The 13,139-nt window shown below is 49.1% G+C and overlaps 1 protein-coding gene across 1 annotated transcript in view; it reads right to left on the bottom strand.

Moving 5' to 3' along the window:
• Nucleotides 1-13,139, bottom strand: part of LRIG1 (leucine rich repeats and immunoglobulin like domains 1) — a 106,784-nt gene that overhangs the window by 1,669 nt on the left and 91,976 nt on the right. The window contains exons 12-18 of the mRNA XM_081159999.1: nucleotides 11,745-11,908; nucleotides 4,502-4,822; nucleotides 2,979-3,260; nucleotides 2,067-2,486; nucleotides 1,398-1,523; nucleotides 826-972; nucleotides 37-318 (exon numbers count right to left, since the gene is read on the bottom strand). Coding sequence (XP_081016125.1) covers nucleotides 37-318; nucleotides 826-972; nucleotides 1,398-1,523; nucleotides 2,067-2,486; nucleotides 2,979-3,260; nucleotides 4,502-4,822; nucleotides 11,745-11,908 — 1,742 coding nt within the window. The remainder of the gene's footprint in view (nucleotides 1-36; nucleotides 319-825; nucleotides 973-1,397; nucleotides 1,524-2,066; nucleotides 2,487-2,978; nucleotides 3,261-4,501; nucleotides 4,823-11,744; nucleotides 11,909-13,139) is intronic.

The following is a 13,139-nucleotide window of genomic DNA, read 5'->3' as shown; positions in this document are numbered from 1 at the left end:
CCGCGGGTGACTCCTGGGAACACAGTAAAAATTTACCTTTCCCGCCTGGAGGTGCCCCTGGCTTTTCCTTCAAGGATGTCGGCATTCTATCGTGGTTACTGGGGTAGAGGGACTCCCTGCAGTCGGTGCAGGACCCATCGCCAGTCCCGCTGTTCAGCTGTGGAGAATGTTCGTGGTCACTCCGGCCGGGCTCCTGGCTGCTCAGTGTATCTGGCTGTGTGCTGTCCCTGGACACAGGCTGAGGACAGAAGGCCTGTTCCTCGGGGTAACTGTTCACATCAGTGTTGCTGTCACTACATACACCCGGGCCACTGTGCTCTGCAAAACAGCGGAGATAATCAGAACCATGGCCTGAGGCCTCCATCGCGAGGCTACCGCACTCCTCTGTGAGGCCGGGGCCCCACTCAGACCAAGTGCAAACCCCCCTCCCCCCCGTATTTCACATAAAAGGGGCTGGGCAACCGCCAGGCATGTAGAATGGGGTCTCCCATGTTGATACATTTCAGATTAATTCTGTCAGACAACTCTGATCACAGGAAGAAATCATCGCACTTTAATGCGTGTCAGGAGTGTTCTGAACAATGAGAAATGGAGCCTCCAAAGAGCCCTGGTGAAAAGGTCCTTTTGTTTGGACCTTGCCCTTTATTTAAGTTGCTTATAAATCTGGAAAGTTCATGCCCAGGCTCCACACCATAGGTTTACTCTAGAGACATCCTACTTGAACCCAGAGAGCCGGCCCCACACAGCGTCCTATTTAGACAAATACCCAATTTTGAGACAGTCTTAGAAAAACAGTGTCTCCCCTTTTCATCAGTGAGGTCATACCCGTCTTCTGTGCGCCAGGTGAGCTGTCAACTTTCTCCTTCACTCTCCACGGCTCCTGACTGTGTCCAACGCAGAGCCTGGGCTGCCTGCAGGTGACGCTGCGAGCATCCGCCTCGGGGAAGAGGCCCGCGTCTCTTGGACAAACACCTGCAACAGAGCCCCACACTGTCGGAAGCACTGGGCTTAGCGCTTCACACAAAGCCTGATGGGAGGGATGGGCAAACGTCCTGTGGGGTGGTGGCTCCCAGGCCCGTTTTCACAGCCACGAGCCTGCGTCCCGTAAGGACAAACCTGCTGAGCACATGCTGACCCCCCCTGGAGCAGCACACACCCTTGAGAGCTACTGAGTATGAGAGGAGCTGAGACTCTTAGTAAGAGACGCTAAGCCCAACATAGAGACTTCCTGGGTGGTGGGGTTTTAAACTTTGCAGAACTTGCACAGGGAGGTCCCGAAAGCCAACTGGCTTCAGTTTCCGGGTCAGACGTGCTCAGTATGACGCCATGCGCCTGCCGAAGCAAGGGGCTGGAGGCCGCTCCCACTCGGGAACAGTCACGTCAGACTCAGGCCTTACCATTGCTCTCGACGTGCCCATTGGCCTGATGACCACCCTCAGTCCTGAGCACAGTTTCTTGTCGGTCAGAAAGGGTCCCCTGAGAAGAGAGGTAGCTAGGAACATCTGGCGGCACAACGGTCTCATCTGCAAGGAGACAGGACAGTCATCCACAGGGTCCCAGCCCTTGGTTTTGACAAGGATACAGACAGATAAAGGACCCCCAATGGCAGCTGCCAAGGCCTAACAGGACTGTGTGGAGTCCTGCATGCAAGAGGCCCTCCCAGGGGCACCTCACACCCAGGGGTAAACGGTGGCAGTCAGATGCCCGAGTGCACCAGACGGACAGCAGTGACGGGGAGGGAGAAAGAGCTGACACCACAACACAGGTCGCTGCAGAACCCCCCACGTGGCGGCAAAGCCCGTGCCGAGGACGCCTCTGAATTACTAGAGGTAGAAACTGCGGCGCTCAGTGTCCTTGCGTCTAACAGTGTTCCCTCTCAATGTTAAATTCCTGGAAGTTAAAATAGTGTCTGTGACACTACAGCTCAGCCGTGCAGAATGGCTCCACATTCCCAACGGTCTAGAGTTTTAAATACACTGAAATCCCTGAACGAGCCTCTGGACCTGGCTCTGCCCAGGCGTCACTGCGCTCCTCCCCGGCACGCAGCCTCGGCCACAGTGGCCGACCTGTGTTGGTGACGCTGTACTCCTCGCTCTTCCTCCTGGTGTGGTAGATGATGCACACCCAGACCAAGGACGTCAGGACGACGCTGCACACCACGGCGATGGTGAAGATGCCCACGGTGGTCCCATCCCGCCTGCAGCCGGGGCTCGGCAGCACGCTCAGCTGGCTGTGCGCCCGCTCTGTGCCCAGGGCGTTGGACATCTCGCAGGTGTAGCGGCCCGAATCCTCGGCCACCACGTTCTGCAACACGAGCAGCTGGTTGCCGGGGGTGAAGTGGTGGCGCTCGGTGAGGCTCAGAGGGCGGTCTCCCTTGAACCAGGTGATGCGGGGCGCGGGGCTCCCGGCCGCCTTGCACTGGAGGGCCACCGTTTCCCCCACAGACACCACCCGGTCTTCCAGGGGCACTGCCAGGGACGGGGTTTCTGTAGGCAGAGGAGACCTCACGGTTACTCTGTGGGCCTCAAGGGCTTCCGGACAAAGACAATCCAACAATCGGCAAAATGCTGAGACCTTTCACCACACGGCGAGCCTCTCGGGGCCCCTCTACCACCAGACAGTCCCAGGCTGGTGTCTCCAGCGAGGAGAGTGAGCTACGTCTGCTGCTCCCCAGCTGTCCTGTGACGGGTCTGCGTCCCGATCTACCTCTCCGTCAGAGGCAGTTCTCATCTAGAGTGTTTTATACCTAAGCCCTATTTATTTTAAGAGATGGAACCACTTACTAAAAAAAAAAAAAATCAAAAAAATCTTAGAAAATGTGAAAATAGAAACAGCCCCACCACACTGCCCCCATCAGGCTGCACAGAGCATCTTAGGAACCGGGACTCTCGGTGCCCGTGATATTTAAGAAAACCTCTGTCACGCACACTCACGCACACTCACGCACACGTGTACACTCAGTGCAGCAAGAGTCGAACCTAAGACAGTGAGGGTGGCGTTAGCCGAAACGGAGCCAGCCGAGTTCTGGGCGGTGCAGCTGTAAACGCCCATGTCGTCCAGCTTCACGTCGGTGATGAAGAAGACGTCGTCGTCGGGCATGACGTGCATGCGCCGCTCGCGCGCAGCAGGGAAGTCGGTGCCTCCGTCCTTCTGCCAGGCTATCTGGGGGTTGGGGTGGCCGGTGGCAGCGCACTCGAGGCGGGCCATGGTGCCAGTCCGGATGGCAATGTCGTGGGGCATTTTGGTGAATGATGGCAACACTGTAAAACAATCAGCCAGGTCACAGGAAAGCTAGACGCAAAGGCCAGGAATCCCTCTGGCAAACAGCCCTCCCGTGTCCGGGCGTCAGCTCACAACCTCACCACCCTGCGTGCGTCGGGCCCCAAGGCCGCCCAGTTGCTGGTAGCCACGGTGGAGCATTTCCATCGGTCTCTCTCGTACCTCCCAGGCTGACAACACCCCCTCAAACACAGGCTTTCAATGAAACATTCCTCTACTGTCCCTCACACAGTCGTCAGTCCGTCCTGGGACACCCCCTAAATGCCAGGGCCTGGTGCCTGCCCACCTTAAGTACCAGCAGGAGCGCCTGGGAAACCAAACATCTGCTCCAGCAGGAGACAGTCACAGAGGGAGGCTGAGGTGCCCGCACCCTGGAGAGTGGAGAGCTCTCCCCCTGGAGGGGTGTGTCCCGTGCCCACAAAGCTGAAAGCACAGAGCCCACGTACTGACCCAAATATTCCGCACACTGGGAAGCATCTGGCCACATGTTCCCATCAAGGTTACTTGTGTGGCGAGTCTAACAGCTCACCGAGTTTGAGAAACAGTGAGGATTCCCTCAGAAAAACTAAGAGAACCAGCCAAAGTGCAGTGAAGGGTATGTTTTCTGTGGTCGGTAGGGCCTAAGAACACAGTGGTTCCAGCATTTTTTAATTAGAGGTTTAATAATCAGGAAAATCTCGTTAGGTTATGGGGGTGGGGTGGCCAACTCCTCCCTCTGCCCTAAACTCACAGCAAACAGTCCTGAGGAAGCAGCTGTGATAGGCTCTGAGCTGTGTAGAGTAAGAATCCTCGTGGTGGCTGGCACACACCAGCCGGGTGTCCACAGCCCCTGGGCGGCAGGCCCGCCACTGCCCCCTGCCCCCCGCCTCTGCTCTGAGGTCGCGCCCTCTCTCGGAGGGTCAGGGGATCTGGGATCTGGGTACCAGACACCTTGTTTATGGAGGATAATAAATGGGTAAAAATACAAGGCTTGGGCCCACGATTTCACTTAATGTAGTAACTGGATAAAAGTTATTTTATCCCCAAAACAAAGATTCCACTGCAAATAACCCTTCAATCTTCAAACTTGCTCTGGGGCCAGCCCAGGCAGGGTGGTGTGATACAGGGCTGCCCCGGGATGCACGCGGCTGCCGCCTGGCATTTCCCGTGGGTAACTGAGAGAATGGTGGCACGTGGGCTTGTAGGAGCCGAGCACCAGGAGAGCAAGACGGCGCATCCATACCGTTCACAGTGAGCCTGGCCTTGTGCGAGTAGGTGGAGCCGAAGTGGTTGGTGATGACACACTGATAGCGGCCCTCGTGCCCGAAAGTGACACGGCGGAGGTGCAGGATGGTGGTGTACTCCATCACCTCCCCGTCCTGCGCCCGGACGTGGGCAAAGTTCTCCATGTCGGCGTTGGCCAGGACCTCACTGTCCTTCTTCCAGGCAAAGGTCATGGGGGAGCTGCTGCTGCTGGCTGCCGAGCACATGAACCGGATGTCCTTGCCCACCACAGCCATGGTGGTCTCTGGCTGCGTGATAATCTGCGGCTTTGGTAAGTCCTCTGGGGAGAAAAGAGCCAACTGTCAGTCACCCAGGCACTGAGGACGCAGAGGAGCCAGCCGCTGTTCCCCATGACAGGAAACTGAGCCAACACAGCCATCCTCGCTCCAGCGACCACCGAAAGGGACTCACCCTTGAAAGCTGGCCTTGTCCAGTTTTAAATCCACAAGCAGTGACCACCTCCAAGATCACACATGCTTTGATTACAAGTGAACCCACCAGTGCCCAATTAGTAGAGCAATCAGCAGGCTCCATACACCTACAATCAGCTCTACTTGCTTATTTTAACAGAAAACACACTGAACAGGGTCAGGACCTGCCCATCATGACTGCACAGACCTAATCCACAAACTGACTCAAGCACTTCAGAACTCAGAGTACGAACGGGTGAAAATCTTCACCTCTGCCAAAGCAAAGAGAACACTAGCAAAATGGTGATAGCCAGCTTCTTCAGAATTCTGGAAAATAACTACAGGCTACATATAACCTGAGTGTTGATCAAGAAAATGCCTGAATCTCCAGAAGAAAGGTGAGCTTTGTGGCATTTTACCCCAGTCCCACCCCCTCTCCCAGCTCTGTGGTATCCCTGAAACCCTGCAGCCTAGCAATCACTGAAGGGGCAGAAGGGGTGCGGAGATTCCCCCAAAGCCCCATCCTCAGGGTTTGTCTTTATCTGACCTGATGCAGTTTGCTCACTGCGGGAAGCCCCGCCCTATGGCATTTGATGAAACAATCAGCAGCCAAGGCTGAGGCAGTGATATCAGTTGGGGCTAACAAGAGGCTGGCCAAAAAACTAAAATGGAAAATCAGGTGATTGAAATGTTGAAAGTGGGCTCTGAAAGGTCTGACATATTCCTGAGGTCCTAGAAAGCCAAGGCATGTGCAGGCTGTGCACACCCAGCCAGGACCCGAGAGGGTGCCCACTCCTCACCGGTAACTGGCCCTGACGGTCAGGGCAAACAGGAAGTGATGCCGGGCAAAGGACCAGAGGCTGAGTAGATGACTGACTTACGGGCTCTGTCCACTCATTAGCAAACTACAGAGAGAGACTATAGTGGCTGTGGCTGCAGAGAACAGACTATATAACATTTGTCCAGGAAAGTCACTAAACAAATTGTAATTAACAGAACAATGGTAAACCCTGGGGGAAGACAGAGGTACACTATGATTTCTAGTTGCCATATTATTTTAAATGCTCAGTTTTCAACAAATAACCACAAAACACACAAAGAAACAGGAAAAAATGCAGTCAATAGACAAATGTCCTCAAGGAAGCCCAGGTCTTCGATTTGCTAAGGAAACACTAAATTGGCTTTATAAATATGTTCAAAGAACTAAAGGAAACCAGGTCTAAGAAAATTAAGGAAAAGTATGCAAATACTTCCCACCAAATAAAGAATACCAATAAAGAGATATAAGCTGGAAAAATGAACCAAATACAAGTTTTAGAGTTTAAAAGTACAATAACTGAAATGAAAAACTCATTAGAAGGGCTCAACAGCCAAGCTAAGTTGGCAAAAAAGTCAGTAAACTTGAAACAGGCCTCCTGAGATAATCCAGTCTGAGAAACGCAACAAGAGAAGAATGAAGAGAAGTGAAGAGCCACAGAGCTGGGGGACAGCATTAAGCAAACAACACGCAGATGATGGGAGTCTGAGGAGAAGAAAGAAAAGGAGCGGAGTATTTGAAGAAACAATGGCCCCAAACTTTCCACATTTAGTAAACAACATGCACCTACACATCCAAGAAGTTCAACAAACTCCAAATAAAATAAATTCAGAGATCCACACCCAGGCACACCATAGTCAAGCTGTAAAAAGACAAAGAACCTTGAAAGCAGCAAGAGAACAGCAACTTATCACATACACACGATTGTCAGTAACAGTAGCAGCTAATCTGTCACCAGAAATCATGGAAGTCAGAGGAGCAGTGAAGGAAAGAGAACACCGGATAATCCTGTAGCTGGCAAAACCATCCTTTCAAAAATGCAGGCGAAATGAAAACGTTCTCAGGTTTGAAAACAAAAACAAAAAACCCAAGACAATTCATTGCTACCAGACCTGCTTTACAAGAAATACAAAAGGATATCATTCAGGCTGAAAGGAGAAGACTCAAAATACTAAAATCTGGAATGAAAGAAGGGACATGACTACCAACTTCACAGCAATAAAAAGAATACAGGGGACTCCTATGAATAACTGCCCACAAATCAGACAACTGGTTTGAAATGCACAAATTCCACAAAAGATGCAAACTACCAAAACTGACTCAGGAAGAAATATATAATTGGAATAGTTCTAACAAGTAAACAGACTGAATTAATAATTTTAAAACTTCCCACAAAGGAAAGTTCAGACCTAAAAGGGTACTACTGGTGAACTCTACCTTTATAAACTCTTCAAAGAAAAACTGATGAGAGAACACTTCCCAACTCCATTCTATGAGGCAGATATTTTACCTGTTAACAAACCAGACAAAAACATCACCAAAAAAGAAAACTATAGACCTTTACAAGGGAAAATTCAAAAAATCCTCGACGAATATACTAGCAAAACAAATCCCACAACATATAAAAAGAACAATACAGCATGAACAAGCTGGATTTATCCCAGGAATACAAGGTTGGTTTAGCATCCACAAATCAATGTATTACATCATATCAATAAAATAAAGGGAAAACCCACCTGATTACAGGTGCCAAAAAAAAAAAAAAGCATCTGACAAAATCCAACACCCTCTTATGATAAAAGCCCTGAACAAATTAGAAAAGAAGGGGAATTCCACAACTTGGTAAAGGTCATCTAAGAAAAAATCCACAGCTAACATCAGACTTAACGGTGAAAGACTGAATGTTTTCCCCCTAAGATCAGAAAAAAAGAGAGGGATGTCTACCCTCACCACTTCTATTCAGTAATGAACTGGAGGCTCGAGCCTGGGCAATTAGGCAAGAAAAATAAGTAGAAGACATCCGGATTGGAAAGGAAGAAGTAAAACTATCTTTTTGCAAATGACAAGATGATCACATATAAAGAAAAGCCTAAGGAATTTACTGAAAAACTATTAGAACTAATAAATGATTTCAACATAGTTGCAGGATACAAGATCAACATATAAAACTCAACTGCATTTCCGTGCACTAGCAATGAAACTTTAAAAATGAAATTAAGAATGCCATTTAAAACAGCTCCAAAAAGAATTTTTAAAATGTGTACAATGAAAACCACAAAACATCACTGAAAGAAATTACAGAAGAGCTAGAAAAAAAGAAAAAGACATCCCATTTTCATGGATTGGGAAGACAATATTAATACAGCAATACTCCCTAAATTAATGTACAGGTTCAATGTAATCCCTATTCCAAAATTCCAATTGTGTTGATTGCAGAGACTGACAAGCTGATATAAAACTTTATAGGGCAATGCAAGGGAACCACAAGAGTCAAAACATTCTTCAAAAAGAACAAAATTGGAGGCCTGTGTAGCAGCTAAAATCATAAAACTGTTAGAAGAAAAGGTTTAAATCTTTGTGACCTTGTTTTAAGCAATAGTTTCTTAGATATGACATCAAAAGTAGAAATGACAAAAGAAAAAATAGAGAAACTGGACTTCTTCAAAATTTAAAACTTTTGTGCCTCAACCATCAAAAAATGAAAAATAATGCACAGCCCAACCAGTGTGGCTCAGTGGTGGAACATCAACCTATGATCCGGGTTTTGGGCTTGATCCCCAGTAGGGGGCGTGTAGGAGGCAGCCAATCAATGACTCTCATCATCGATGTTTCTCTCTCTTTCTCCCTCCCTCTCCCTTCCTCTCACTGAAATCAATATATATTTTTTAAATGCACAGATTGGGATAAAATATTGGCAAATCGTATATCTGATGAGTGTCTAGAATCTCTAACATATGAAGAACTTTACAACTCAATAAAAAGACAAATGGCCCAATTAAAACATGAGCAAAGAATCCGAACAGCCACTATTCCAAAGCAGATTATATATATACATGTGTCCAATAAGCATATGAAAACATGATCAACATCATTAGGGAAATGCAAATCAAAACCACAATAAGCCCTGGCCAGTGTGGCTCGGTTGGAGTGTTGACTTGTATACCAAAAGGTGGTGGGTTCAACTCCCAGGCAGGGCACATACTCAGGTTGTGGGCATGATCCCCTGGTCTCAGTGTGTGCGGGAGGCAACTGATTGATGTTTCCCTCACACATCTATGTTTCTCTCCCCCACTTCCTCTCTCTAAAATCAATGAAAAACATACTCTCAACTGAGAATTTTTTTAAAAATAGTGCCAAAAAAACCCCACAAAAAAATAAAACACACAATGAGGATATACTTCATATCAACTAGTGTAGATAAAACAAAAAAGCAACAAATGTTGACAAGGATGGGAGAAATCAAAATCCTCATACATTGTTGGTGGCTGTGTAAAATGATACAGCCACTTTGGAAAACAGTTGGCAGTTCCTCAGATAGTTAAACATAGAGTTACCATATGACCCAGTAATTCAACTCCTAGTACCCAAGAGAATTCACACAAACCTTGGACACAAACATTCACAGCAGCGTTACTGAGAATACCAAAAAGAGTAACCTCAATATCCATTATTGACAATGGATAAATAAAATGCATATCCATACAATGAAGTATTATTTAGCGAATAAAGTACTGATACATGCTAAAAAATTATGCTAAATGAAAAAAAACAGTCACAAAAGACCACATATTGTAGGACTCATAGAGACACAAAGCAGAGAAGTGGCCGTGGGGCCTGGGGCCAGTGTAGCACAGGGAGTGATGCCAGTGGGGGTGGGGTTTGTTTTTGGGGTGACAAAAATCTTTTAAAATTAGATAGTAGTGAGGTTTACACAACTTTTCAATGTTCTAAAAACCACTAAATTGTACACTTTAAGGGGTGACTTTTATGGTATATAAGTTATATTTCTTTTAAAAAGCAGCTTTATTGAAATAGAATTCACCTGTTTAAAGTATACAATTCCATAGTTTTTAGTATACTCACAAATGTGCCACTGTCATCACAGTCCATTTTTAAAAAATTTTCACCTCAAAAAGAACCCCTTACCTGTTGGCTACCATCCCTTCTCCCGTCATCCCTCCCAGCCCTAAGCAACCCCTCATCTGCTTTCCAGCTCTGTAGGTTTCCCTGGTTCATGTGACTGCAGTCCTGCAATATGTGGTCTTCTGTGAGGCTTACCTGTTGCATGACTGACTCCCTCTTTTATGGCCTAATGACACTCCACCGTATGGCTGCACACATTTGTGGGCACTGGGTTACTTCCATAAGTAATGTTGCTATGAACATTCGTGCACAGGTTTTTAAGTGGACATATATTTTCAGTTCTTTTGAGTAGATACCTAAGAGTAGAATTGCTGTTTGATTGTTTGTGAAACTAACAGACTGTTTTCCAAAGCGGCTGCACTGTTTTACATCCACCTCAGTGCAGGAGGGTCAGACTGCCACCATCTTCATGGCACTCAGTATCTGAACTTTGAGTCTAGCTATCCATGGTGAAGGGCTTATGTATCAGTTTTATAAAAAGCAATGGGAGACTCCCACAGAGCTTCACCCATCAATCTCCACCAGTGTTTTCATGGTTCCCTTCCACACCTGATGACTGCTTGGGTGGGAGCCCAAGTGGGGTAAGAGGTGCTACAATCCAGGATATGCCAGGGCCACAGGCTGGAGGCTGCATAGGACATGTCAAAAGTCCTGCCTTGGCTCATCCAAAGGAAAAGACCATGCCCCACAACAGGAGAGAGGGAGCTAGGGGAAGAACACTCAATCTGAGAGCTCTGCGAACAATTCCAGTGGCCAAGGACCAGGTACTGACAGGCAATGGATTGCACAGCCACCTGTCCTAGGGAATGGGGGTGACCTGCACCCACTCCTACACGGAAGTTCCCGGGTCACTGATCAGTAAGAAAAGCTGCCACCACACTGACTGTTTTTAAGGCCTTTTGCTGGACTGATCAGGAGCAGGGTGGGCAAGCCTGCTCTCAGGTGGTGGTACGAGAAGGAGGCCCTTGTACCTTGACTTTGACAGGCACACTGGCTCTGGCTACGCCCAAAAAGTAGGACCAAGAAGTGGGCCACAGGGCCCCCATATCGCTCAGGGCGCACCTGGTCAGGATCATCAGAGCAGGGACCAGAGAGCTCGGGGCAGCCCAGAGGAGGGGGGCAGCAGGACTCATCCGTCCACAGTTCCACGCTGGCCTGGGAATCCCACCCTCGCTCCTGCTCAGAGCACAAACCAGGAACAACTCCAAGTCTGTCATCTCTGATCACGTCTCTCTGACCACGAGGCTGCATCATTCCTGTCTGAGCTAGTGCGCTGGAGGCCAACCACCCTGGGGCAAAAGGTGGCAGGAGCTACGTTCCAACAATCAGGGGAAAAAAGAATTTCAAGCCACAAGTGCAGACTCCAGTGGTTTGAGAAACAGCGAGAGGGCAAGTCAGCATTAAGGAATTATTTTTACTACAGCAACTGTTCTCCTGAGACTGGTTCTTCCTGTGTTTAACCTTTTACTCTTGGGGTTGGAAAGAAACACATTAAAACCCCAGCCTCATACACTGAGCAAATTCACAGCTAAACCCAGGCACCAGAGCCCTCTTGAAACAACACTAACTATCTTCCTGTAACTGATTATTCTGATTTGTAATTGAACCACCCCATGCTCCCTTCTGATTAAATGCATGGACTCTAAGAACCACATAACGAGGCGACTGTGCAGTAAATACTATGTGTGGTTTCGGTGGGAAATAAGCTGCATCCAGCAGCTGACTGGTAACCACAGGCTGGGGTTTAACTCTGTCACAGGAATCACTCCCACAATGAGGAGCTCCTCCTGGCTCACCACCCTGCATGGGAAAAGTCACAAAGACAGTCTTACCACACACAAAACTCTCTGGCGGCACAGAGAAGATGCTCAGGCCCTTCAGTGCTTCCGGGTGGGCGCAGGTGGCTGTCACAGAGGCCTGCAGCGTCCTGCCCAGCAGCCACGGGGGCAGCCACTTGAGCTGGCAGTCACACAGGAAGCTCTCACTGCTGATGTGGCTGTTAAGAAAAACAAGGGGCATTTGAGGTGTGGCTGGCAGAAGAAATATTCTCTCAGGACACACAACGACCTGTCACTCTGATCAGCTTCTGCCATTCATGCCAGCAGGCGCAACAGGGACGACTCCTCTCCCAGCTCTTCAGGAAGGACGCGTGATCTACCTGGAAATTCGGATGTGACACAGCTCCTGGCTCCGAAGGCCGGGTGGACCCACGACTGCATCTCTAACATGCTCCTAGGTGCTGCTGACATGCTCGCCTAAGGACCACATAGAGTAGCACCAGCCCGAGCTCCCACCTGCTCTAGGATGGCCACACTCTGCTGGGACCCGGGACCCTGCTCACTGCTCCCGGCGAGAGAGGGGCAGCCCTCTCCTGGTAAACTACTCGGCGCCTCTAGCTGTGACCTGAGACGTGGACCTCAATTCTGAAACCCGCTCTGAGGAGGCTCTATTGCTACCTATTCAGCAAAGCGTGTTTTCCTGTGCAAGCCTGGCCGCCGGCTTCGCACTGGTGCATCTCTCTGCACCCGCACCACAGGGGGCAGCTCCGCTCCCTACACTGGGTTAGTTTACTGCCACTGCCGGGCCATGAGAATGCGCAGCCTTGGTTTAGTGAGGCTCCAACCAAAACATAGAATATTTTCTTTTTCATTTCTCAGCAACGAAAGATCAGCTTTTTAAACAGAAATCGGAATCGCCATCTCAGAGGACATTCCTTCCCGAGGAGTCACTTGACAAGCCAACCACAGGGTCGCACTACCCTGTTCCTGGGAGGCCCTGAGCCCACAGCAAGGATAGGACCAAGGGGACACACAGGCCTCCTTATCATAAACCGTCTCCAGGACACGGGTCCCCAGAAATTCCAAGAGTCACGTGGGCAACATTATGGCGACAGCTTGCTTCCGGCCACTGTTTCCCTCAGACATCACAAAGAGCAACCATGGGACAATTCCCGTGTTTCCTTCTGTTTTGCTCCAGCCTTCTAATGAGCAGAGCTGGTCGACCAGTGAAAGCAGGGGAAGGAGGCTGAGGGCCGAGGGCCCCGGGCTGGCTAAGTTGCACCTCTCTTCCCACCTGCTCCCTGTCCTCCCAGATCAGCGAGCGAGGCATCTTAGCTGATTCAACTTATTTTGGGAAGTACTTTTTTGAAGACTGAGTAATTGTTCCCAAAGCCATTGTAAGTGGGATGTTTGCCCAGGTGAGACTTTGAAATCAACATTAGATTTTGT

Source organism: Miniopterus schreibersii (assembly GCF_964146895.1).
Source record: "Miniopterus schreibersii genome assembly, chromosome: 15".
Taxonomy (NCBI): Eukaryota; Metazoa; Chordata; class Mammalia; order Chiroptera; family Miniopteridae; genus Miniopterus; species Miniopterus schreibersii.
Note: the sequence above shows the minus strand (reverse complement) of the source record. Positions and strands in the feature narration are given on the sequence as shown.